Here is a 24,287-nt window from a genome sequence, read left to right on the forward strand (position 1 = left end):
TCTTGAAGCGAGATTTATTTAGGAGTGGGATAGGATTTCGATGCGAAGGTTGCTGTGAACGAGGCGGACTTCAACTCGAAGTGGTGAGTACGTCAAGGAAGCGAGCACGGAGATGAACCTGGAGAAGATAGGGTCTTGGTTTGTCACACACCGAAGCCTGAGAGAAAAGGTACGACTAGGAAATAAGACGCATCATGGACAGGGAGCTGGTCCATGGCTGGATGCAAATAGCAAATAGAACAGGATAAATAGGGTGGACCGAGGTGGGACATCAGCTCAACACCGTGATGATCTACCAAAGCCGGAATTGTCCAGTGCCAGCACAATTCTTCCTGGGCCTTCGAGTCAGTAGTAGAGACCTCCATAGACTTGCGGAGATATTCGGCAGAAGACATGTTTTCCGTGCTTCTGAAAAAACGGCGGGCAGTTTTGTTGTTAAGAGGGACGGGTCTCCAGCCGCCAGCAGCGGTGGCTTGACGTGCGTGAACATGGAAGAGACTTCAGCTTCAGGAGCAGGAGTAGTGATGCCGTCTGTCGCGACGCTTCAAATAGATTACATAATGCTGTGAAATAATTCGAATTTGTGTGACACGTCGTGTGCACTCGTGCTTCCAACGCGCAATCTTTCTCCCTATGCCGTTCGATGCCACCACCGAGTACAGTCGATGCCTGGCTCAATGGTCGGCGCTTTGGAATCGTTATTGATGCGGGTTCATCTGGCTCCAGGCTTCAGATCTACAGCTGGCGAGATCCTCGCCTCGTCCGACACGAGCAAGGCCCAAAAGCGTATTATGCTCTGCCAGACGTCGGGAAGGGAACAGAAAATGCAGATGACTGGGTCCGTAAAGTAGAGCCAGGTCAGTCTTCTCCGCGGACTTCAGCTGCACGACAATTCACCCTTCTTTCATCTTGCACCGTTCTGTAGGCATTTCATCTTTTGGCGAAAACCCCGATGGTGTCGCAGTCTATCTTGCCCCCCTGCTCGACCATGCTCGAGAGCACATTCCCCCTTCGCTGCATCACGAAACCCCTATTTTCCTTTTGGCCACCGCGGGCATGCGTCTCCTGCCTACGTCACAACAGGAAGCAATTCTGGATGCTGCCTGCGACTTTATCCGATTTCATTCTCACTTTCGAGTTGACAATGAATCTGCTGCGGGTCATTGCGGGTCGAGCGTTCGCATTATTTCCGGCGAAGAGGAAGGCCTTTTCGGCTGGGTTGCAGTCAATTATCTAATGGATCAATTTACGGGTAATGACGATGATAAGACGACTTACGGTTTCTTAGACATGGGAGGCGCATCTACTCAAATTGCATTTGAACCCAGCGAAGAGGAACGCACAAAGACCAAGAATCTAATTGATGTCCATTTACGACTTATTGGAGGAGAAGATATTCATCATCGAGTTTTTGTTACTACTTGGCTAGGCTATGGGACAAATCAGGCTCGGGAGCGATACGTCGGGAAAACTATCACAGAATATGAAACTTCGCAGCATGCGGAGGGCCATGGTCCCGTACCTGACCCATGTCTACCGAAGGATCTCTATTTATCGGAAGATTCTGCATATCCTGGTCATGAGGATGCGCATAGTCGGAAAGCGCATACGCTTGTTGGCACCGGCGCTTTTGAGCAATGCTTAGAACAAGTCGCTCCTCTGCTGAACAAAAATGCACCCTGTCCTGACGTCCCATGCCTTTTCAATGGTGTCCACGTGCCTCAAATCGATTTCTCTGTTTCCCACTTTATTGGCGTATCCGAATATTGGTATTCAACTGAACACGTGTTCGGCCTTGGTGGCGCCTACAATTTCGAAGAGTACGAGAAGGCTGCATCAGAGTTTTGTTCTCGAGATTGGGACGATATTTTGAGGCAGCACGCGACTTCAAAGGCAAATGACGCCTTGGGCGGAGATGGAGAGGTGGAAGAAGAAGGACGAGTTGTTGGGGTGGATGAATGGGGAGAAGAAGTCGAATTGTCAAGGTTGCAGATGCAATGCTTCAAGTCTGCATGGATCGTTAACGTTTTACATGACGGCATTGGTCTGCCCCGTATCGTTGATCCTGGAGGAAATTCACAAGAAGATTCAAGTGATGTTAAAGAGAAGGTAGAGCAGAAAGGTTTGGGAAAGCCAACCATGCAGTCGCTTGATTCTATTGGTGATACGTCTATCAGCTGGACGCTCGGGAAAATGGTCCTCGAGGCTAGTCGGGAAGTTCCTCCGTTGTCAAAGGATACGCCGCCTCTTCCTGAACCCGTTGTCGATATTGGGAGACAAAACACACACGGTTCCGCTGATTCCGATCGGGACGCGAGTCCTATCGTACTTCCAATACCCAGTGGACGATACGACCTAGAAATTTCGCAATTTCTTTTACTATTTTACTTGGTTTGTTTCGTAATTTTGTCGACCATTGCGTTTCGCTTGCGTCATCAAATCGTGCATTTCCTGCGAGTCTATCTCAAGAGAATCACAGGCAAGGACGTTACAGTATACGATGATTTAGAGGGAGGTGCTGCACATAATTCAAAAATGGGACGTTTCTCTTCCGCAGGTTCTTTATTTACCAGCCTTCCCCCATCAGCTTCTGCTTCTCGACTTTGGGCGCACATGCGCTCAGCCTTGTCCAGAGTGCTGGCGTCTATCCATCGTCCTCCCACAAACCCACCCTCTTCATCTTTGCCTGCTGGGCGCCACATGTACCCACTAGCTTCCCGTGCTTCCCCGACCCGATCTTTCTCATCCCCTTCTCTACGATATCAGAACGGTTCCGCAGGAACGGGACATCGTGCTGGATCGCCAGTTGGAGCATTGTTTTCCCCGCGGGCGGCTACCCCACCTGCGCATCGTCTCGATCTATCATCATCATCCCAGCTCAACGGTTATCCGAGCCCATCGCTATACTCGTTACCTCGTTCGCGTAACAATTCTCAGATGAACCTCACGATGTTAGTTACTCGTCAACCTGTATCGCGTTCTGGTAGCAGTGGCCACCAAACACCAACCAAGGCATTTCACGACGGAGATTAATCATTTGCATATATACGAATAATTTGTAGTTCTCCCATGGACACGGGCCTATTGACCTTCTTTCTTGATAGCGCCCATATATGTGCGGTACCGATTTTTCGCCTTTAAATTATTATCTTAGGTTATGTATTTCGATACGATAGGATCTTTATTTGTCTTGTGGACATTACAACGGATTAGTTTTCAACAAAGATATAACTCCTTTCTTCTCTTCTTATACTTTGTCTGAGCATACCAACAATTGTTTGATACCTATCAAAACGTATTCAGAAGTGCTTATAGAACGTACGTACAAGCCCCATTCTAGCAACGGGTCATGCGTGAGAGCCCCACAACCTCGTTTCAGCCACGATGTACTTCGACGACTCATTACGAATCGGAAACGCTTATTTGCCAAGAACTCGCGATGAGGGGCGCAATGAATGAACAACGCTACCGTATGTAGTATTCAGTATTCGGGACTTAAGGAAGGCACATGGCCGAGTGGGAACGAATGTGCAATAACGGGCGTAAAGGACAATCATTGGAGAAACTTCAATTCTAAAGTCTCTCCACTGAATTAGAATCTTTCAATGTCAATAAGAAGCTGTGCATAGGGTGTTTTTGTATTTACGCAGTCCGCACATGCATATTGATCGATCGAGGTAATTGGTAATGTTGACATTAGAATACAGAGAACGCCGAAATATAAAAGAAAGCCAAAATTTCCGCAGCAGTATACATATGCATATGCATGTTTTACATTATATACGTATGGTATATCAAACCTTCCTAGGTCGTGTTCGTGTTCCTCCTATTGAAATTCCCTGTTTTGATGACGAAGACATTTTCTTGGCCTGTAGTGATTTTTCCTTTCTCATCCGAAGAGCCCTTACGGTATGTGCAATGTCAAATTCGCTGGCTAGATTCGATCCAATCTCATGGAGAAGTATTTCCTCGGCGTCTGATAGTGGTTCCGGGACTTGTCGCTTCCCTACTCGCCACAAGAGTAATTGGATTATTGCTTCTTTCAAAAGCACGTCTGTGCAGAACTAACAGGATAGGGGTTGGTCAATAAGTAACGAACAGTTTTAAGCGAGATCTGAAGAAACGCGACCACCCACATGAATCTTTTCGTGACCCAGTAGATCCTCAAACGACGGGTTGGTCGGGTTCGACTTCGTAGATGTGGGCGCAACAAACACCTGTCAAATGAATTTTTGCACCTTTGAGAAATTGTTCTTCATTTGATCAGTCAGTAATTTCATCACAGACCTGCTGATTCGCAACCGCCTCAACGCCATCCTCTTGTCGAAGATCATCTGAAAATGGTTCGACCTTGTCGGCGGACTCGTGTGCAGTTCCATTAAGATCGTCCTTGCCGACTACTTTAGGCGTATTACTGGGCGAATCGTCCTGAACATTCTGGATAAGATAAGAATAGCTCTATTGTGAACTGAGAGGTAGACACTTACGGCTGTCGATGATGGAGGTAATGATGATGGGGGCAGCGATGGAACCTGTCCCTCGTCTTGAACTTCGCGCAACACCTGCAAGGAGAAAGGTCAGTCAACTGTCACATCAGGACCGACGATTTACCAAGATAGATGAGATGCAGACAACCTCAGGGGTTGACACATGCTCATTATCTCCACCAAGTACAACACTAACCTGCTTGTCCAACAGATCTTCAGGAGAAGACGAGGGTTCTTGCAGTGACTCATCCTCTTTCGAAGGGGATTTGGGCCTTAGGTCCGGATGATCGTGAGTATCGACCACACGCGAGCCATTGACATCCCGCGTCGCATCGTTTGACTGTCCGATCCGTTGAGCCCAACTTTTGATGATGCGGGCAAGCTGATTCAGCTCTACACGGGTGAGAGTCCCCCTTTGCGGCGCCTCCCTTGACATTTCCACTCGCTCACGGCCGCCGTTGAGAAATGCCGTCACACGTTTCTCCGCGGGTTTGTAATTGTTATTGGTGATCTCCTTAAGGATTGGCATTATATGTGATATTTGCTGGACCATCGAGAGTTCACAGAACTTCTCAGGAGGAGGGGCTGGGAGTAATGGAAATTCGGGAATGACTAAGTCATTATTAGTCTCCGTGAAAATATCTTCGCCAAGGCCGTCTTCGGCATCCCCCTCATGTAATGACTCAACGGACATAAATTCTCCTAACTAAATGTATATGAAGCATTGTCTTGCAGTCTTGAGCGAAAGTGCATACCTTACACGTCCCAAACTCTTCCTGCTCGTAAATGTAGAACTTATCCCGGGTCACGTCTTCTTGTATATTATCCATAAAATGAACCGTATATTTCGGACGGACAGTGGGATCAGACGGTGCCACGTAAGCAATAATCTTAGCCGGATAGTACTTTCCAGAGCAGCCCTTAGCCTTAGTTGCGGATAAGACGTGTTCCCCTGGAATCGTGACATTTGGATCAGGAGGTGGTGGTGACCAGGGACTAATTTCTGGCGGTTTCGGACTCGACTCTCGGCCCTTACGTCCCCTACCACGTCTGGAGGCAGAATCGTCCCTGCTTTCGTCACTATCGCTCAGAGATTGTGAGAGGATGGCGGCTACAGACGTGGGAAAGCCATCATTGACCCGAATGTCTTCCTTCAAAATCTCTTTGCAAGCTAACTCCCATCGGGACTTTATTTTTTCAAAATTGACAGGCCTAGCTCGAGAGGAGGACGACGGAAGTGACCAGAACGTATCAGCGGTAAGCGATCGACTATTGTACGAGATGACGTTCGAGGGAGAGGGATTATTGATATGTGACAGGACCGGCGACGAAGACTCTGCAGGTGGAGAGAAAATGTGCACTTGAAGAGACTTCTCTTCTGCGGGATTGCGCTCGACCTAGATATTTTATGAGTTATAACCTTTCCTTAGACCATAAAATACTTGCCATCGCTGGCCACCAAAAGAATTCTCCACCAGGATCTTCAATAATATCGTTCTTGCGATTTATTCGCACCCATACCAAAGACCCAAGATTCTCCAATGACCAGGCCTTTCCTTTCGGAGATGGAAAGCTACGTCTTCTTCTAGCGACGGAAACAGAAGAATCCGGCGCTTTGCTTTGCGCCTCAACGCCTGCTTCCTTCCGCTTTCGTTTTGTTGGGGTTGAAGGGAGGTTCGGCAATTCGCTATCACCGTTTGTAAATATCCTAGCTTTTGAGACAGATTTTTTTGACACGCCGTTCCCATTCGTGTTTGCAGTAGTACTTTTCCGTTTAGCACGTTTTGTTGGAGAACTTGTGGATGGTAGGGCAGACGCGGAGGCTCGCCTCTTCCGCGGAGAAGAAGCCAACGAAGTCAATGACGAGTCACTGTCAAGGTCTTGTTCGGGTGGTGGTGGAGCCTTTGGTTTTTTAGCCTGCTTCAAGCTCGCTCTCTTACGCGATTTTCTGCCACCGTATGTTTTCAATCCTGCAGCTGGCGCAGGTCGCGATATTCCAGATCCAATTCTCGATGGTGATAATTGAAGAGATTCGCCCTTTTGCGTGCCATTTCTTGATGAGGAACGTTTATCTTCTTCATCGTCACCGTCTTTTGCAAAGTGCTCAAAGTCGGAATCAGCACTGAGGCTGCTTAAGTCACTGGCGTCGTCATTCCGGTTGCCCTCGCCCTCGAGTGAGGTGAGGTCCGATTCGTCGTCAAGCTCCATAGTCTGTAGTTAAGCTAAATTTGAGGAAGATCCTTAGAATAAATGTTGAAAGGTGTGGATAGCTGCCAATGAGTAAACCTTGCTGTGTGAGCTGTGGCTGAGGAGAGAGGTGAGCACGTCCGCGTGGTCAATACGAGACTCGGACTCGACTGATCGACGCGTCAAAAGCGCGTTAATGACTAAGCATGTCGGTCCGTTTTTTCCCTTTACACAAATATGCTTTTTCTTTTCTCAAATCAACGACAGCTATTCCTAAGTAGTTACATGCTCCTCTTCCAGAATGCAATACAAGACAGAGTGCGATAGATAATTTACTTATACAGATTTATTGGGTGGAAGGTGTATTTTCTACCTGACAGACCGCCAGTGGTGACTTCGGTCATCACGGAATGTAGATCCTTGAATATCCCTCGACACTGTTCAGATGTAGATCAGATGAGTAAACAAATACAGAACAGGCTCCATATCACTTACTTTCGACGACAGCAAGGACACATGTGTTTCGATGCCGAGACGCGAGAAGCCAGATTCTCTCGACAGTCATTGCACAACGCAAGGCATCTGCAAGGCCAGCAAATGATCTCCCGCGGCTCTGATGTGCAGATCACGCAATTCATCCGCCCGTCCTGCGAGAGATCTCCCACCGAACTCGTCCCAGTGCCCACAGTACTCGCACGCACACGCCTGTCACGGATGAAATCTCCAAACTCGTCTTTACCCTGCTCTATTGCGGTGTCAGAAGTGAGCTGGTTATGAGGAAGAGCGACGAGCTCATTGTAACGGCGACGCGTTAATGGCGAAGCATAATCCGACGTCATGTGAGCAATGAGTACGGGACCGGGAGAGATAGATGAAGATGTCGCGGAGTTAGTGAGGAGGTCGCTGTACAGACGCGCAGTCTCTAGACCGTTACCATCGTCTGAATCGTCGTTCTCTGTATCTGGTTCTTCTTCCCCCTCTTCGGAATTCTGCCCAGCATCGTCCGGAGAACTGCCTAACAGTGCATGATCCCGCGTCGGACTGTACTCCTCTTCATCGTCGCTGACATCTTCTCCCCTGAGGAAGCGGCTGTAAACATCATCGGATGTGTCTCTTTGACGGAAGTCGGCATGAACAAAATTGCTGACAGATGTGTCACCAGATAATCGTGCGTCTGCATCCACGGTCGGTCGCCTTAAACCAATACCCTTCCATTTATACCAGATAAGCCAAAGGAAGAACCTGAACAACCCGCGAACGACAGAGAAGAGGCTCAAGCCAAATCGCGTGAGCTCTCGCAACCATAAGTGGTCAATGAGCCAGTCATCCTCGGAGTTCTTCACCTTTACGTTTTTTATTTCGTTCCCAAATCCACCTTTATTGTGGCTCCCGCCCTTCGCAACAGGCACACGGGTTATGGAAACAACTCCTGCGCTATTCAAATGGATCGTGCCTTCACTGTCCAATCGGTCCTTCTTCACTTGTGCATCCACCAATTGAGAGTCACCGATAGTAATAGGTCCAACTTCGTTTCCCAAGCCCGCAACATTTGTGGCCTCCAAACTGGCGGTACCAAGCCGTAATAGGGCAATCGCAAAATCTTCGTCCCATTTTGGAGCCAAGGTCTGTGCATGGCCAAAGAGAGGGCGGGTGATCTCTCCTTCCAGGAGTAGCTGCGTGAGAGCATTCAAGGTAATTGTAAGAAGCGTAATGAGAAGAAGCAAGGTCTCAAGAAGGCACGGCAAGTAATTGAGCATTGGATAGGATGCCGGTTTGGTGAAAAGAACGGCATTGAAATGAATGATTGTCGCAAGCGAGCAAATAGTGGTAGGCACTAGACGATATTTTGCCCACTTCTTCCTTATGCCGAGGGAATGTACCAATGCTAGCTACAGTCCTTTGTAAGTACGTCTTCTGATTCGTTATTCAGAAGGACACACCTGTAGCAGAGGAAACAGCAGTGTGAGGAGAACATTGATATCTGGCCTAGTCGGAGTACTTCTATTTGCATGTGTCACTGGCATTGAATAAATATGCAGCAGCATTGCATAGCCAAACTGCATATCCGGTGAATTAATAACGAATATTGGGGTAAACTTAATTTGGAACTCTCACTATATTGAACGGTTGGGTATTCGAGGAGTTGAATCCTTCCAGTCCCCGTGTAAGGGCACCGACCACGAGTGCCGTGCAGACGGTTCCGAATATAGACCAGCATACATCCTCCATCTCTTTCCGCTCAGCCCACCCACCGAGACGCTGCAACCAGCTGATTTTTGCAGACGGAAAGAGGTTGGAAACTTGAAGGAGTATTACGAAAAGCAGTGCAAGGGACTTGTATAATAAGTATAATGACGGAATGCGCAAAGTGAAGCGGTATGCAGTTGAAGACAGATCCACGGGAAAGAATGAATAGAATAGAGCGTGAAACACCGATCGACGGCTGCGCACAATCCTGTAAGCTAGCGAACGTCGCGGTGGCACAACAATATGCTGGATGCGATTTAACAGCAATGCCTACAATCCTATTCAGTCGCCCAGTCGAGATGACACATGTGAATATAACAGCGCACCAGAGCAATGAGACCAAGCGCATAGCCCGAGGTCATGAATGCGAACGGACCCGGCATTGTCGTAATTTCGTAGGAGAGACTTGAACGAGAAGGGGGAGGGCGCGCCACGTCTGAAACCCCACTGTGAAATGAAGTTGTTACGGGCATCGGAATGCTGAGTGCCGCTGACTGAACATCGAGATCGTGATTCAGAAGGTCATCAATTCGCCGGAGACGGTGGAGAAACTTGGATGGCAAAGCAAGCAGGGAACCGAGGCGGATAGTCAGGTTGTACTGGAGGTAGTCTTTGGCGTCCATCGCCGTCTGAGGACGAATTCGCCGATGGGAGTCGACGAGCTCGCCAGGGTGGCTGTTGGCAACACGCTTGTGTCACGGCCTATGACGATCAATGACCGTCCAGTGCGACTCAGTCGGACAACGCCGAATACACCTCAGCTCGTGTGCACAACACTTTTTGGGACCTCAACAGCGAGCACGGCTCGGAAAGTAATTCTTTGTTATTATGCGAGCATGCTGGACTGCTGCAAAAAGGTCATTGCCACCTCGGCCAACGCAGCGTGCGTTGTCGTCTAAGGTTCTAGGGAAGCTCCCCGCAATCCAACATTTGCATCCGTCTATTCGCGACTTTGCGCTCGAATTAGGACAAACGCAGCCATGTTTTGCTCTTCAGCCTCGCGATATTTGTATCTTATCGCAGCCAAAAGATTTCCTCGATTCGCTCCTTGTAAGTTACTGAGCATTCATTATCATTAAGTCGTCTAAATTTTCTCATTTTGTCAAGGACATGATTCGCCGAGCTCGCAAAAGAATATTTATTTCGTCATTATACATCGGTTCCGCAGAGGACTACCTCGTATGTCACTTCGAAAAGCACTTCCACTTCAGCCTGAAAAATAATCTAGCTAGATCACTGCCCTAGAAGAATCACTACGCGCTAATCCGGGTCTCCACGTCCATCTTCATCTCGACTATAACCGCTCAACTCGCCCTGGGCCTGCTTCGACTGCCTCTCTTTTGACTCCTCTTATCAAAGAGTACCCAGATAGAGTCCATGCTCATTTCTTCAAGAGCCCAAAACTGAAAGGGCTTATGGCCAAACTTGTACCTAGACGTTTTGATGAAGGTTGGGGAACATGGCACGCAAAGGTGTATGGTGCCGACGATGAAGTGTTAATATCTGGGTATGTAGTGATTCTGGAATAAGTGCTAACACTCAACATGACCTCGCCCTTCTAGTGCAAATCTGAATGACTCTTATTTCACGAACCGTCAAGATCGTTACCTGCATTTTAAATCACCTCTGCTCTCAAATTATTGTTATTCCTTCCTTAAAACGATGACACCCTTTTCCTACCAGTTAGAATCAGGATCACCCTATGCCATGTCCTGGCCATCAAATTCTCTCCATCCGGAGCACATAGAAGATGAAGCCGGGAAGGCTCTCCAGACTTTTCAGGATCATGAGCTGCGAGGATCACTCACGAAACTCGAAGAAAGCCAGAACAACGACGAAATTGTCCTGCTTTTCCCGATCATCCAGGCCGGACAGTTTGGCATTCGCGAAGAAGAGGAATGCATTGATTTACTTTTCAAGCATCTCGATCAACACTCTGCATCGACTGGCACTAAACCCTTGATTGACTTTACGAGCGGATACTTCAGTCTAGCCGAGCCTTATCAAAAGCTTTTGCAGCAGTCGCACGCTGATTGCCGTCTATTATGTGCAAGTCCTTTGGTGCGAATTCAACCTTCATACCTTGTTCAATTATTGATTAACCAATATTTAGGCAAACGGTTTCTTCGGATCCTCTGGCGTATCCGGAAGAATACCAGAAGGTTATACGTTCCTAGAGCAACGCTTCTGGCGCGGCGTCTTGCGTGCTGGTAGAGCATGGAAAGATGGACACGGAATACAACTACACGAATGGGAGAAGAACAACTGGACATACCACGCCAAGGGCCTCTGGGTATCCCCAATATCAACGTCTAACGCGACAGCGGAACTGGAACCACCGGTCCTTACACTTTTCGGATCTACGAATCTGAACTCCCGCTCTGCGAATCTTGACATTGAACTTGCTTTCGTTATGGTTGTTCCGTCTTCTGATGGGGAGGATACGAGGAATTTGAGGGAGCAGCTTCGTGAGGAAGTCAACGGGCTCAGGCGGCATGCAGTTCCTTGGCGAGGAGAGGAGAGGAAAGTTCGACCGGGTACCAAAGCGCTTGTGAAAGTGGTTGGAGGAATGCTGTAGACTTTGGTGTTTGTGCTTCAAGCGGCTCCGAACATTTGAATAGTTATTCATCTAGACGTGACTACTGAGAACTAATCCCTACTTAATTCAATTAATCACCGCTTATTTCATTGACATTCGTGTGTGCAAGTCGTACAGGAGTAACAGGACGTGAATCCGCATTGATATTTTTAATTGGTGTTATTGCCAAATATGGCTACTGACATTTGAAATGATCGATGATCGACACTCCGTACCGCGAGTGTCTATCTGTGAGGACAACAGAAACTGACACTCTTACTCTCTGTCTGTATGATCATACATCTTTAATCTCACCTCATGGAGTAAATAACACGTTGACTAGCAATTCTATGTCAACTTCGCGCTCAGAATCTCAGAATGCTTCTCCATATCGCCGAAAGCGGTCCAACACTGTTCAGTCCTTGCTACGCTCACCAGTCCTAGAACCTCTCGCTATCGGAAGTTCTACGGAACTCTCCCTCTGGGTACTCGATACAAAGGCATCATCCGCGGATGTTATCTTCAATCCGGAATTCTGGCCTGGTATTGGGGAGGGAGATTACGTTAAAGTAACTACAGTGAACGAGGATGATGATGGTCATCGTAGTGATTGGGAAAAGGACGGGTTTCTCTTCATGGTCAAGCGACCTACGGAAGAAACACGTTCTTTGAATACCCCACAAGTTAGCGTTTATTTAAGCTGGAAGCTTCGGGAATGCTGAAACGAATCGATATAGATTTCTGTGTCGAAGGCTATTGCGGATGCCTTCGGAATGAGGAATCATGCCACTGTTAGACTGACCAAGGTATTCCTTCGACTTTCCAAATCGCTTAGTATCACTGAAGATACGCTAGGTCGATAGCTCAAAGATGCATGCGGAATATATTGAGATAATATTCCAAGACCAATACTTGGGCCGCTCTGATATGTGGAGACTTGGAAAACAGCTACAAGACCGATGCGTACACCGAGGCCAAGAGATCTACTTTGTCGGATCACCTACAGGGAAGATTCAAAACGTTTATATCAATGGCAGAAAGGCGCGTAATACAATTATTCTATTATATTCGGTGATTATTAACGCGATCGTATCTCATAGGTCTCAACCGGACTAATCACTTCAACGACCAAATGCATCTATCGATCGTTGTCAGCAAAAGTCACCATATTCATTCAGGTCTGTCGTGAACTCTGGGAGTTTGCCGGAGATGGAGAACGTTACACGGAGAAAATTGTACATTGTTTCTTGCCTGAGCTATTTCGTCGGTGGTGTGAAGCAGACACCAATCACATTGTGACAATAGTGTTGATCTCGAGAGTTTACTATCTTGACTCTGAGATTGACTATGCGGCTGGGCCTCTTCGGCAGGATGACGAGGGCAGATGGTACAAGGACTTCTTCAAAGTCATCACAGATCTAGAGATTTTGCAGGAGTGGAAACCAACGCTTGTCAGTCTGAAGGAGTCATTTGTGGCATTCCAGCGCGATATCCTTCTAACGCACCACTACCACCGAGCATCCCTTGGCGCTCGATATGGTTCAGATGTAGTTAATCCGTCGGAAGTAAAGCTAGTTGGACGTATATCTTTCGCTCACGAGGGTCCGATCCTTGAGGCGCTGAACCTTGCTCTTAACCCCATGGAAACGCACTACGTTGACCGCTCTCTTTCACTTACCGGCGCCGCTATTATCTTGATCACTCCTGGAACAGGTTATTTCAAAGTATCAAAAAGACTGCTCCGCATGACCACGAGTCGATTACTAGAACAAGGAGTTGGTTTGGACATAGTTTCTCTCACCAAGCATCCATTACATCAAACACCAATCTTCTCATTTAAAGGGTATGAGCCGGAACCCCGCCCAGAGATGTCTAGAAGTGGGTGGAGGAGCAGTGATCCGCTTTGGGGAGGCGATGACGAAACGGCTGAAGCCGCCGGGCGCGAGAAGTCAACCTTCTGGTGGGAGCCCTTCTGGGTCACGATGTCTTTCTGGGACCAGCAGATGGACCAGCCCTTCCGGCAGGACAGGTATCTATTCAGTCCACTTGTTTTTATTTGGGGTCATCTGTTCATGGGAATCTGAATAGGTTCGTGGCCCGCGCAAGAATGCATCAGATCGAAATGCTCGGACTTCTCGAGCATGATGTCCTTGCGAGCATCCAAGTACCCTTCCTTCCCGACTGCCTGGCCCCTGCGCAGCCTCCGGCGGATGCAAATGCCGAAGAATACCATGAGGCATTCAAACTTGAGGCTGAAAGATTTGACCTAGAGCGACTTGCACTGCGGAAGAACCTTCCGGTGCATCTGGGAAAAGACTCTGCTCCATCTTCAGGGGCTACGGTCATTATGGATTCATCCTCATATCGGTCGCATCCATACGATAAACGTCCTTCCTATGTTCTTCAGCGTACCTCAACTATAAACCCAAGAATAACTCCAATAGAAGAGAGCCCGCGCAGGATATTCCTGGAGCTCCCCCCTGAAGGCGATGAGAAGGATGCAATGGCGACAACAACAGTACTAAGCAGCTCGCCGTCATCTTCCATCCGGACTAGTAAATCCGAGGAATCCTCTCAAACAGAAGATAACGTGAAGGGTGCCACAATAAGGGAATCATTTGGCGCGAAGCTTACGTCGTCTTGGCTGTTTAACCCATTGCGGAACTTGACGTCTCGTCAAACACAGTCTAGTAATGATACGAATACAGACATGTCGCAGGTTACTCCAGTTTCTGGTCCATCGCTCTCACGAGAGCGTGTGCAACCGGGGCGCCCTTCGACGTCTACGGCAGTCTCTCTGCCTCAAGCCCGTACGCCTCGACCAATGGCCATTCGCAACACACCCACGAGACGTCCTGTGCTCAGTCAGCAATCTGAGGAAGATTTATCCACCTCCTCTCGGAGCAACACTTTCGTTCCCCCGATGCGTGCTTCGCCAAGATCAAGGGACGATACAATCTACATTCAGCGTCGGTCAACGATTTCTTCGCTGAATATGCCCTTAACCACGTCTTCACCTAATGTTAGGACAAACCCTTTACGCGTCACCGCCGCGATGCCATATGCTCAGACGTCCCTTGCTTCCCGCTGGCAGCACATGTTCCCTCAACCTCTGTACAAGCACCAAATTAAGTGGGGGTCAATGGTCACACCGGGTTGTCTTCCATTGACCACCGAATATTTCCCTTCCAAATCGGAGTTGGAGACTTCATACGATGTCTTTTCGTATGACTTCGTTATTGATCCCCCGGAAATGAAGTCGTTCCTGGTGAAGAGACCAACAATAGGGAGGGAGTCTGTAGATGAGGCCCGGAGGGCATATGCGCTTGTCGTAATGAGAGGAATGGCTGCCCTTCGTCTTGTGCAAGGATTCCAATTCATTGTCCGCCCCAAAGTCTCCGACAAAGAGAGCAAGAAACGGGAGCATGATATGAGATATTTTTCCCTCGATGATGATCGTACGCCAAAGCCAGCGGGGGCGTCTCAGATTTTCCAGGAAGGCATAGATCCTGTCTTTCTCAGTATGAGCAACGAGATCCATCGCATCTCATACAATGGTGAGGCGATCCAAGTACGTAGATACGTGCGACGTATGCCATTGTCGCGTTCCTTCGACTACAAGTGCTTGGTGTGGCCTAAGGATGGTGTCGGCTACACGGAGCTCTCGACAACATTTGGGGCTCATGGGTTGGAGAGCTACGGTTGGAACCGACTCGACATGCTGATTGCGGGCTATGAACATCAGTTCAGCGAGTCCCTGCGTTATTGGCGGACACGCTTCATCGTCATCCCGACACTTGAGGCCCCTCAGCCAACACTTGGGGCATCTGGTGAGAAGCTCAATGACGAGGAGACTCGGCTACTCGGCTCGGACAAACTCGCAGAGCTGTGGTCGAAGTTACGCTGGATCCTCCCTGCAGAACGCGACAAGAACGCCGTTTACCCTCCCTTACGCTTCCTGCCCACCTATCTCAGCCCAACTGCAAGCATCGATGATGAGCATCTTGTGTCACAGCTCGAGGACATAATGGCTTCAGGGCCGTTACAAAAGAAAATGAAAAGTGAACGTGAGATCGCTGAGATGAGCCTTGCGTCCATCGCGAAACTTATGCGTGAGGATCGTGGTCTCTCCATCAAGGACCACAGGTGGCATAACTCACTATACGAGGATTCATTTACGGGTTATGATTTCGTTAGTTGGTTATGTAGGGAGTTTAGGGATGTATCTACGAGAGAACAGGCACAGGAATGGGGGATGAAGTTACTCGAGCAAGGTTTGTTTGAGCATTGTCGAGGAAAGCATGGATTCCTGGATGGGTAAGAGAGAGATCTTACTATGACACATACAGCTCGAGATTGATTCTCTGTATCCATGCTAGACACTATTTCTATCGGCTCAGGAGTGAATATGCCATCCCCCGGACACCGAAATCAGCAAGGGGCTGGAGCTTCCGTTCGGTAGCACGACATGTATCGGGTGAAGAGAGAGATGGACGACCTATAGGTTATTATCCGGGTGGACCGAAGGGTGGGCTCACAAGCAAGAAGAATCGCAAGCGACTTGTGCTCAGCCAGACAATGGTAGTGGATATTGATCCCAGTAAAGTGCGTGAACTTGTCGTCCTACTACCCTCGTCGATTTTATGTTCGTACTGAATCTGTCGAACTTGCAGAAAAGCGACCAGGCGGAAAGTCTGATCTTACACTACGACCTTATTCACAACCCTGCAAACGTCTTTCACTTCGAACTTCACTGGCTTGGGACAACTGCACGTTTAATCGAAGAGCAATTGCGTGCATGGAGTGCAAAGATCGAACGCTACGGGCTCAAGCTCGTAGAGGCGTACGTCACCCAGATCTCTGATATCCGGGAGCGTAACGCATTCCAAAGCTGCTTCCCCCTACGTCTTGCACTTCCACCACCGGTCGTACCCGACATAGAGAAACGTCTTCGTGGACCAGGAACAGAATGCTCTACGCCTGCTCAATATTACTTCGAGTATGCCCTGCTAAGACACTTCCACTTCATTCTCGACATCGAAGCGACGGACTTATACCCGCACAACGTCGATGTGTTCTATTCATATCGAAGGGGCGCTTTCACACATTCACAGTTCGTACATCGTACTGGTGTTGCCTTCGTACAAGTGCTCGGTGGGGCAGAGGGATTTTTGTTCCTTATTAACCGACTTATGGGACCTGGACGGATGGGTGCGAGTATGAAGAGTCGAGGGATACAACCTGCTGATGCAGCTGAAGAGCTTAGATTGCAGATGATTGAGTTTTGTTCTGATAAAGCGACGTTGTCGGTTTTCTATGACAAGGTTTTGGCCAACCTGCCTAGTGTTCCAGAGGAACCTCCTCCGTTGTCGATTTGATGCGTTCCCTCTTGCCTTGCTGCTAGTTGTCTTGCTTGCATACCCTTCCCAATTGTATTACTAAGTTCGTGTAAAAGTAATGTATTTGGAGAAATTTCTATGGTCAAGATACATCGTGTGCGCTGACAATTAGGTCCTTCCCATTCGGTCGAACAGATCGTCTCGACGGATCTCGAGAAAGTGGTTTTCGCATATCTAAAAAAGACCCACCCGTCTATATTTAATACTTCCCAACCAACACATTAATAGATCAACGCACCAAAAGCATCCTCCTCGTCTCTCTTCCCAGGTCCAGCAGACCCATAATACTCCCGGACACGGCGATACACACTATATCCGAGCTTCTCGTACATGCCGATGGCAACCGCGTTGTTACAGCGAACGTATAGGTCGACGAAGAAGCCACGGTATGCTTCGTCTGAGACGAGTTCGAGGAGGTTCATGAGTTTGCGACCGAGGGAGAGGTGGCGGTATTCTGGGGCGACGGTGAGTGCTGTGACGTGACCGTGCCATTCGAGTCCCTGGCCCTCCGCTTTCCCAATTACTGGGGATACAAAGGAAAGTTAATGTCCGTAAAGGAGTAATAGGGTGGAGACTCACCGTAGCCCATGAGACGGCCATTGGGAGCCTCCTGCACACAGCAGAGGTCTGGCCATCGAGTGAGATAGGACAAGTAAAAACTAATGCCATATGTTTCTGTCCATACATCTAGGTTGCTAGAATATTGTTCAACTAGTATTCCATACTTGTTAGAGCGCAGACTAACATGTTATTGAACTTGAAGAGGTCAGCAGCCCGGAAAGCCCTGAGTGCACTCATTGTCAGTCAGTGCAGTGCAGAAAGTGCATGACAGTGATGACACTCGGTCAGACTCGGAATGATCGACATCATGTGATCATGCGAACTAGTGCCTTCTTTCGAAGCGTCGGCTACCGTCTCCCGGCAGCCGAGCGCTCTTATTTTCATTTCATTTCCACTTTTCTAGCCCCAGACTCTCTTCCTAGCATTCCAACGCACGTCCCACCGAACGTTGGCTGGCTGCTAGCAAGAGTTGTTCGTCGTCCAAGCGCTCGCGACGTCTGTGAGTATCGTTCCCATGTATCCTCGTGGACGCTATTCACTCCTGCATTTATTTTAAGGCACCCGCTGGTTAAGCGACCGTGGTGTCTATTTGGTTGCCGACCTCTCCATCAGTCATTTGCACGCCGCTTGCCTACCACCGACCCTCGTTCGCTCTCTTCTTGAGGCCTTTTGCCATCCCCTTCTCTCACCAACACCACCATCATTGTCTGCAGAGCAGCTCGATAACGTCTTTCTACGTACGATCCTCTCGTTTCTCTCGAGAATAGAACACCCCAACAATCCATCGGCCTCCGAAGAAGAGACGTCGATCCGGGCGTGCAATTTTTGATAGTCTTCCTTCTCAGAGCTTATTTACGATGGCAGCAGTCGCAGTTGATGTGATGCCAGTAACAAACACTCCATCGTTGATCGTCGATGACCAAACGCAATCACCAGCAGTGTCGTCTCCGGACTCAACTCCCTTCCCGACCTCGGCCGAGGTCAAAGAAAACCTAACAAAGGATGCACCAACTGCACAAGAGCAGCAGGTGCTGTCACCTGTTAACACACGGACACGAAGCACTTCCGCTGGACCGTCAAGTCGACCATATCCCAATGGTATCCTCATCTGTACGGACCCAGTCGTCGAGGTCACCCCAGCCTGCGACGAACACGCACAAGAGCCGCAAACCGAATCAGAGTCATCACCCTCATCCGAGAGCGAGTCTCATTGCTTAGGCGTGAACGGAAGTTCATCACGAACCAGACTAAGTTCAGGCTCGAGTTCATCTGGGTTTGACGTAGACTCCACTACATCGTCGACAGCTTCATCGACACGTACGCGTGCTACGACGTTATCTTCGACATGTATCGCTCCTTGCGTTACTTTTGCCCCCTTGCCGGAGATAGGACCTCGGCAGCGGAAGAGCTCGCGTCCTATCGGTCTTGCAGCACGTGGTCAGATGCTCCGTCAGCGACGGATGATGATGGCCCAGGATCGATTTAATTATTATGTCGAGGAATGCAACACGATTCCTGGAGGTCAACGATTGGTAGCCGAGTCAGACAGTTGTAACGTACAGACGCAACATCAGCCCGGCGAGGAGGAAGACGAGCATGCGTTCGCGGTACTGGGAAAGCTATTGGGAGACGCGACGAAAGTCATCTGGAGGCGCGTATCGCATACGAAACTCAAAGAAGATGCGAATACGAAATCGTCACCACGAAAACGTCCCACACCAAAAAAGACTTTCACCTGGCCAGGCCGTCTACGATCAGCATCTGCTGGTTCTTCATCTCCTTCGTCCGGTCGGGACTCGGACGAAGAGTCAGAAGACGATAGCATTGATGGACCATGGCGGAGAAAGAGGGACGAGGATCCCATGACGAAGACCATTGTCGAGGGGTCTGACGATGGGCATGGACTTGAGCAGTTCGTGCTTGCATATGATACGTTCCCCGTATGCGAAGAAGAGGAAGAAGACCATGCAAACGCGCGCGTAGATGAAGAGTACCGAGCTACTGTCGAAGTACATCTCGTCAAGGCGGCTGAAGGAGAGTCGGAAGCATAGATTTGTGCTCTCACTTCTTTTTAAAATTCTGCTATTGCTTTCAAGAAAAGTCTCGCGTTTATGATTACGACAACCCGACATTCGCTTTTTATCATTATAATTGCTTTATACGTTCTCCTCTCTCCCCTCTTTGCTACCTTTCTTGTCCTTTTACTGGCATGGCTTCGACGAACGCGCTGGCGATTCGTCACCCTACGCCATGGCACACTTTCTTCAAGGCTAGGAAGCGGATCTTCCGTTCTCACTCTCTAACGATTCTGATACCTGCTCTCTCTGTCATTCCTCCTTCAAGTCCTTCACCTTCTGTTGTCATTCGTTTGTTCGTTCTGCGTATATTCTTCCTCTTTTTGTTTCGTTTTCGTTTCTCTTCTCTTCTTTTCTCTCCTTTGGGGCCAATTCGTACGTCGAATATTTTCTTAGTTAGTTAGAAAGTTAGCTTGTTCGTTAGTACATAGTACATGGATGATGGATATGGACGGATATTGGTCGGTTGTTAAGTAGCTAGTGATAGTAATATAATAAAGCTAATAACGCTACAAATAAAGTTTTGTTTTCCCCTGAGTTGTGTTTGGATATTTGGGTGCCTATCTACTGAGCGCTTAAAAACAAAGTTTACTTTGTCCTGACATGGAATTGAGATAAGCTTACATCGGATTATTATGAAATATGCCTCATTGCGTTAATATTCCATTTCCTGTTAAATGTAATGGCACGTTGACACGCACTACATGTCCATTACAGGTTACAGTGTACACTTATAGTTCAAATAGTAATGCAGATTGTTCCTTGAACTTAAAGTCTAGAACACAATGAACACGAGTAGGAATAAGTAAATAGATTTACAGTAAATATAAATATAATATTCTTAATGCTAGCGGGCGGTACTTGGGCGCATAGTATGGAATAGATGAGATCTTTTTTCTTTCATCCATCCTGTTTGTCGCAGTTGAATGCGATGTATAACGTCTTGTTGAGAAGGAATCCAATGTATTATCATGACCATTAATATTGCACAATTATTAAGCAAACTGAAGAGAGGGCTGAAATGGCAAAGCTACTTAAGTTACATGTGTGGCCCTGGCCTGGTACAGTTCAGTTACATGTAATGTAGACTTGTTCCTTGATCGGAAGTAGACCTGAAAGTCTAGAACACAATCAACACGAGTGAAACTAAAGAAGATGTGAATGTGAATGTGAATGTAAATGCTCATAATTGCTAGCGGGCGGTATTTTGAGCGGCGAATACTGGAGAATCAGATGAGGTCTTTTCCTTCATCGATACTGACTGCGTTTGTATTGTGGTCGTTCTCATATTGTCAAGGTGAGCCGGAGTTAAATGCATTAGTTGCATGAGCCTTGCATAATTATTGTGTTAATTAAAAAAATTATACTGTCTCACCCCGCTAACAAGCCTCAAGCGTTATGACTGACGCTTTATCTTCCACTGTATGCATTCGGGATGCCGAGAGGACCGCGATAGCAAAGCTATTTAATGAACATGCAGGCGGAAGGAAGGACCGATGGGCAGTGCATAGCAACTCGTGATGTCATCTCACGATCTGGCTAACAAGCCGCGAGGCGGGAGGTGATTCCCGACACGGTGAGAACTTGCCGCAAATGCGAGAGCAACATTGAAACAAGTTTGGAGTGGGTTAACGAGGAAGAAGTGTCCTCGTTGTTGAGGACGAGTGGCTTTGCTGCGCAGGCTTGTGGTATGTGGAGTTTGCGGAGATATTTTGTTTTGGAGCCATTGAGAATAGGTACGAGTGTACGACAAGTGTATTGCAGGAAGGCGCTGGAAGATCAGGGAAGATCCGGGAGTTACCGGGAGAACGGATTGAGTGATCGGCGGTATGATACTAAAGGAGGAATAATGCAAACAGTTATACACGCTCTGGACAGCCTCGCCGAGAGCTCTGAATTCTGTCCTCTCTCCGTCTCTACTCCTTGCTCTCTTACTACACAGTCCTCATCCCGCAGCATACCAGGGCCCCGCTCGTCCTCTGACTGCGCCCTATCTAATCGCGCCGTCAAGGCAGCAACACATTCCACAACCCGGCGCGTCTTGACTTTCTGAGTCTTGTTTTCTTTTTCCGCACCTGCTGCGCCCGCGTCGCGCCCTATTCCCTAGTCACTCTACAAACTCTTGTCTAGTTCTTGGCACCGCTGCTAGTCATCAATCCACTACCATGTCCTGCGTGTCGACGCCAACTTCGACCCAGTTCTCTACTGTGGTCACTACCTCTGTGTCCACTTCCTTTACCGAGTCGGTCACGACTATCCCCGGTACGACGAGTACTGTCGTCACTACTTCGTGTTTGCAGACGGGCGATGTGAGTGCTTTATCCGTACCCGGTGATCCAAGTTGTATTTCGTCGACGGTGATTACGACGACTACGGTTATTGGAGGTGCGTTGTACTCTGTCGGTGTTCCGTGAACTAAGTTCTCAAAAATGCATTTTGATTGAGCGTAGGTGGAACGAGTACGACACAAGTACCTGTAGCTACAGTCACCGACTCTATCACTTCCCTCGTACCAACAAATACGCTCTTTGCACCATGCACCGATACAACATCCTCCACCACTTCGTTCACCGATACATCGACAACTATAGTCGCGACCCCGACTACGACGATAACGTCCTCTTCACAGTCGACACTGGCCGATGGACAGGTAACTCAAGTGTTTGTCACTTTGACGAGCGTCCTACCGCCGACGAGTTCTGTTGTAAACACGTCTGTACCAGCTCCTACAACTCAAGCTGGCGGTAATGGGGATAGCAACTCGGGTACTGCTTTGGGCGCGATTATTGGTGGCTCTGTTGGTGGATTCCTGGGTCTTCTTGCAATTGTCGGGGTGGTGTGGTTCTTCCGGTACGTCGTTTTCACTCGAAAAAATCTATTTATATCCGATTTTCTAATTACATGAATATTTTATTTTTGGAATTTTCAGACGACGGCGCAATAATTTCGACGATATCTTCGAAAAAGATTACGAAGAGTACGGGGGTGGAAAACCTCTTGCCCCTTCACGTGGAAGGATGCTTGATCTAGAGGACGAACCCATCGCCCCGAAAGACACCAACACCGAACCCAAGCCTTACATTTATGGACTCGTCGGCTCGAGGAACGCAGCTCCGCAATCACTCAACGCTGGTATCGGAACAATTCCTCTTTCACCTGGTACACCAGGTAGCAGGCCATCAACTGGTCAGACCACTCATACGCGCGCGTCAAGCTTAACTCCGCTCATGGCTAGTAGTGGAAATAATAATAACGCAGCGAGTTCGAGACCGGGAAGCTCTGTCTCGGAAAATAATTCGGGAGGTGGACATTCACCGACACCTTCGTTTGGCCCTTCGATGAATGTTATGAGGAGTACGAGTCCTGGACCATTAGGTGTGTCGATACCTACTGGACCTGTATTTGGTGAAGCCGTCTTGGGCGGAGCAAGTGGAAGTGGCAATGGTGGTATGAGTGGTGGTGGGGACAGCCCAACGAGTATGGCCGCTCCTCGAGGTCCACTCTTCATAGCGAACCAATTCGACCCGATATCTTCTCCCGCTACTCCTACTCCTGATGACCCCAGAAACAGAAATGCCAACGCTAGCAGAAGTAGTCTATCTGCTGTTGCCGGACCTTCTTCAGCTACAGCCAGTAGAGATGTGAAGAGCCCAAGTGGAATCCCTCCTGCTGCGTTAGCGTATCTTGCAGATCGGCAACGTCAGGGGTTACAGAGGAGTGATACGACTTCGAGTGCTTCTGTTTATTCGCAGCCTTCTCGTGCCCCATCTCCTCCACTTCCTCCTCAGCAAACGACGAATGCGAGTGGGAGTGGGAAGAGTCCGGTTACGTTGAGAGATCAGAGGAGGAGAGAGAGTGAGGTTGTTGTGCATAAGGATGCGGGGAGGGTTACGCCGCCTGATCAGCCACCTGCGTATCAGGATTAATAATAGCCGGAGAAGGTTGATAATATGATTTATCAATGTGGACGAGACCGACGATAGACGAGTCGCCCTCTCTGTTACGATTCATACCACCATCACTTTCGTCATGGACTCATGGACTTACACAGCTTGGTTTAAAGTGACTTAACCTTGGTTTGAAGTCTGAACGTCTCTCCGTTACTTTAACGTCCCATCTCTAATGAATGGACTCGTACTTAACTGGACTCAAAGTTACACGCACACGTAACTGGACACTGGTAGTTTCGGTCCTGTTCGACCTTCACATAAGTATGGACCTCCCATTCACATTTGCATTCACAATGTACATTATCAACCTGCATCAACTTGGACTTTCATCCAGGACGTTCTCTCCTTCATTTCTTTTTGCTTTTCTTGTATGGACTTGGGCTCTGTGCTCTGTCATCATGATGTTTCGTTCCGCTCCTTTCCTTTCCTTTTTCGTTGATAAAATGATTTTCGTTCCTTACTAGTGATCTGAACAGACAGACTCCAGACCAGAGAAACTTTTCATACGCGTCTTTCTCTTTGTCTCGTCTTAAAAAAAAGTTTCTCTCCTTCCCTCTTCGCTCCTTCATCTTTGATTAGTATGCTACCTGCTATTGATATTTGCATTCTTTTGCTTTTGCTATTTTAGGGTTTTTTTTGCTTAGTTTTCTAGTGGGATACTAGGTATCAACTAGTAGTAGTAACTCGTGGTGGTTCGTTCCTTTGTACATGTTTTACTTACCTTGGTTTGATAATGGTTTATCATTCTACAAGTAAAATTCCCTTGGTTAATAAAATGTGCATGCACTACAAGGTGCTCAAAT

At 48.2% G+C, this 24,287-nt stretch overlaps 8 protein-coding genes across 8 annotated transcripts; 5 read left to right on the plus strand and 3 right to left on the minus strand.

Moving 5' to 3' along the window:
- Nucleotides 1-643: 643 nt before the first annotated feature.
- Nucleotides 644-2,226, plus strand: FOMMEDRAFT_46305 (nucleoside phosphatase GDA1/CD39; the record flags this gene model as incomplete). The annotated part of the gene is made up of 2 exons (XM_007267531.1): nt 644-857; nt 926-2,226. Coding segments are annotated over 2 exons (1,515 nt in total), but the record flags the coding sequence as incomplete, so codon positions are not given.
- Nucleotides 2,227-3,689: 1,463 nt separating this feature from the next.
- On the minus strand, nt 3,690-6,795 carry FOMMEDRAFT_147243 (uncharacterized protein). Its single transcript, XM_007267532.1, has 7 exons — nt 6,003-6,795; nt 5,243-5,884; nt 4,684-5,193; nt 4,488-4,562; nt 4,288-4,437; nt 4,137-4,217; nt 3,690-4,064 (listed from the first exon to the last, which is right to left on the minus strand). Exons 1-7 carry the CDS (start codon nt 6,693-6,695, stop codon nt 3,795-3,797), a joined length of 2,421 nt encoding a protein of 806 aa, XP_007267594.1. The 5' UTR covers nt 6,696-6,795; the 3' UTR covers nt 3,690-3,794.
- A 104-nt stretch (nt 6,796-6,899) lies between these two features.
- FOMMEDRAFT_168701 (uncharacterized protein) lies at nt 6,900-9,589 on the minus strand. Its single transcript, XM_007267533.1, has 5 exons — nt 9,248-9,589; nt 8,790-9,191; nt 8,615-8,731; nt 7,170-8,563; nt 6,900-7,111 (listed from the first exon to the last, which is right to left on the minus strand). The coding sequence occupies exons 1-5, from the start codon at nt 9,542-9,544 to the stop codon at nt 7,078-7,080; spliced, it is 2,244 nt and encodes a 747-aa protein (XP_007267595.1). The 5' UTR covers nt 9,545-9,589; the 3' UTR covers nt 6,900-7,077.
- A 160-nt stretch (nt 9,590-9,749) lies between these two features.
- FOMMEDRAFT_109377 (CDP-diacylglycerol-glycerol-3-phosphate 3-phosphatidyltransferase) lies at nt 9,750-11,596 on the plus strand (the record flags this gene model as incomplete). Its single annotated transcript, XM_007267534.1, has 5 exons — nt 9,750-9,971; nt 10,029-10,100; nt 10,154-10,428; nt 10,484-10,982; nt 11,035-11,596. 5 exons carry the CDS (start codon nt 9,750-9,752, stop codon nt 11,497-11,499), a joined length of 1,533 nt encoding a protein of 510 aa, XP_007267596.1. The 3' UTR covers nt 11,500-11,596.
- A 253-nt stretch (nt 11,597-11,849) lies between these two features.
- Nucleotides 11,850-16,938, plus strand: FOMMEDRAFT_20964 (uncharacterized protein; the record flags this gene model as incomplete). The annotated part of the gene is made up of 7 exons (XM_007267535.1): nt 11,850-12,182; nt 12,237-12,305; nt 12,355-12,540; nt 12,600-13,528; nt 13,588-15,816; nt 15,879-16,104; nt 16,173-16,938. The coding sequence occupies 7 exons, from the start codon at nt 11,850-11,852 to the stop codon at nt 16,875-16,877; spliced, it is 4,677 nt and encodes a 1,558-aa protein (XP_007267597.1). The 3' UTR covers nt 16,878-16,938.
- Nucleotides 16,939-16,946: 8 nt separating this feature from the next.
- FOMMEDRAFT_20965 (acyl-CoA N-acyltransferase) lies at nt 16,947-17,706 on the minus strand. The gene is made up of 4 exons (XM_007267536.1): nt 17,644-17,706; nt 17,478-17,593; nt 17,137-17,421; nt 16,947-17,072 (listed from the first exon to the last, which is right to left on the minus strand). Exons 1-4 carry the CDS (start codon nt 17,694-17,696, stop codon nt 16,981-16,983), a joined length of 546 nt encoding a protein of 181 aa, XP_007267598.1. The 5' UTR covers nt 17,697-17,706; the 3' UTR covers nt 16,947-16,980.
- A 201-nt stretch (nt 17,707-17,907) lies between these two features.
- Nucleotides 17,908-20,063, plus strand: FOMMEDRAFT_20966 (uncharacterized protein). The gene is made up of 2 exons (XM_007267537.1): nt 17,908-17,958; nt 18,017-20,063. Exon 2 carries the CDS (start codon nt 18,317-18,319, stop codon nt 19,508-19,510), a length of 1,194 nt encoding a protein of 397 aa, XP_007267599.1. The 5' UTR covers nt 17,908-17,958; nt 18,017-18,316; the 3' UTR covers nt 19,511-20,063.
- Nucleotides 20,064-21,453: 1,390 nt separating this feature from the next.
- On the plus strand, nt 21,454-24,188 carry FOMMEDRAFT_168704 (uncharacterized protein). The gene is made up of 3 exons (XM_007267538.1): nt 21,454-21,919; nt 21,985-22,384; nt 22,464-24,188. The coding sequence occupies exons 1-3, from the start codon at nt 21,700-21,702 to the stop codon at nt 23,458-23,460; spliced, it is 1,617 nt and encodes a 538-aa protein (XP_007267600.1). The 5' UTR covers nt 21,454-21,699; the 3' UTR covers nt 23,461-24,188.
- The last annotated feature ends 99 nt before the right edge of the window (nt 24,189-24,287 follow it).

Source organism: Fomitiporia mediterranea (assembly GCF_000271605.1).
Source record: "Fomitiporia mediterranea MF3/22 unplaced genomic scaffold FOMMEscaffold_7, whole genome shotgun sequence".
In the NCBI taxonomy this organism is placed as follows: domain Eukaryota; kingdom Fungi; phylum Basidiomycota; class Agaricomycetes; order Hymenochaetales; family Hymenochaetaceae; genus Fomitiporia; species Fomitiporia mediterranea.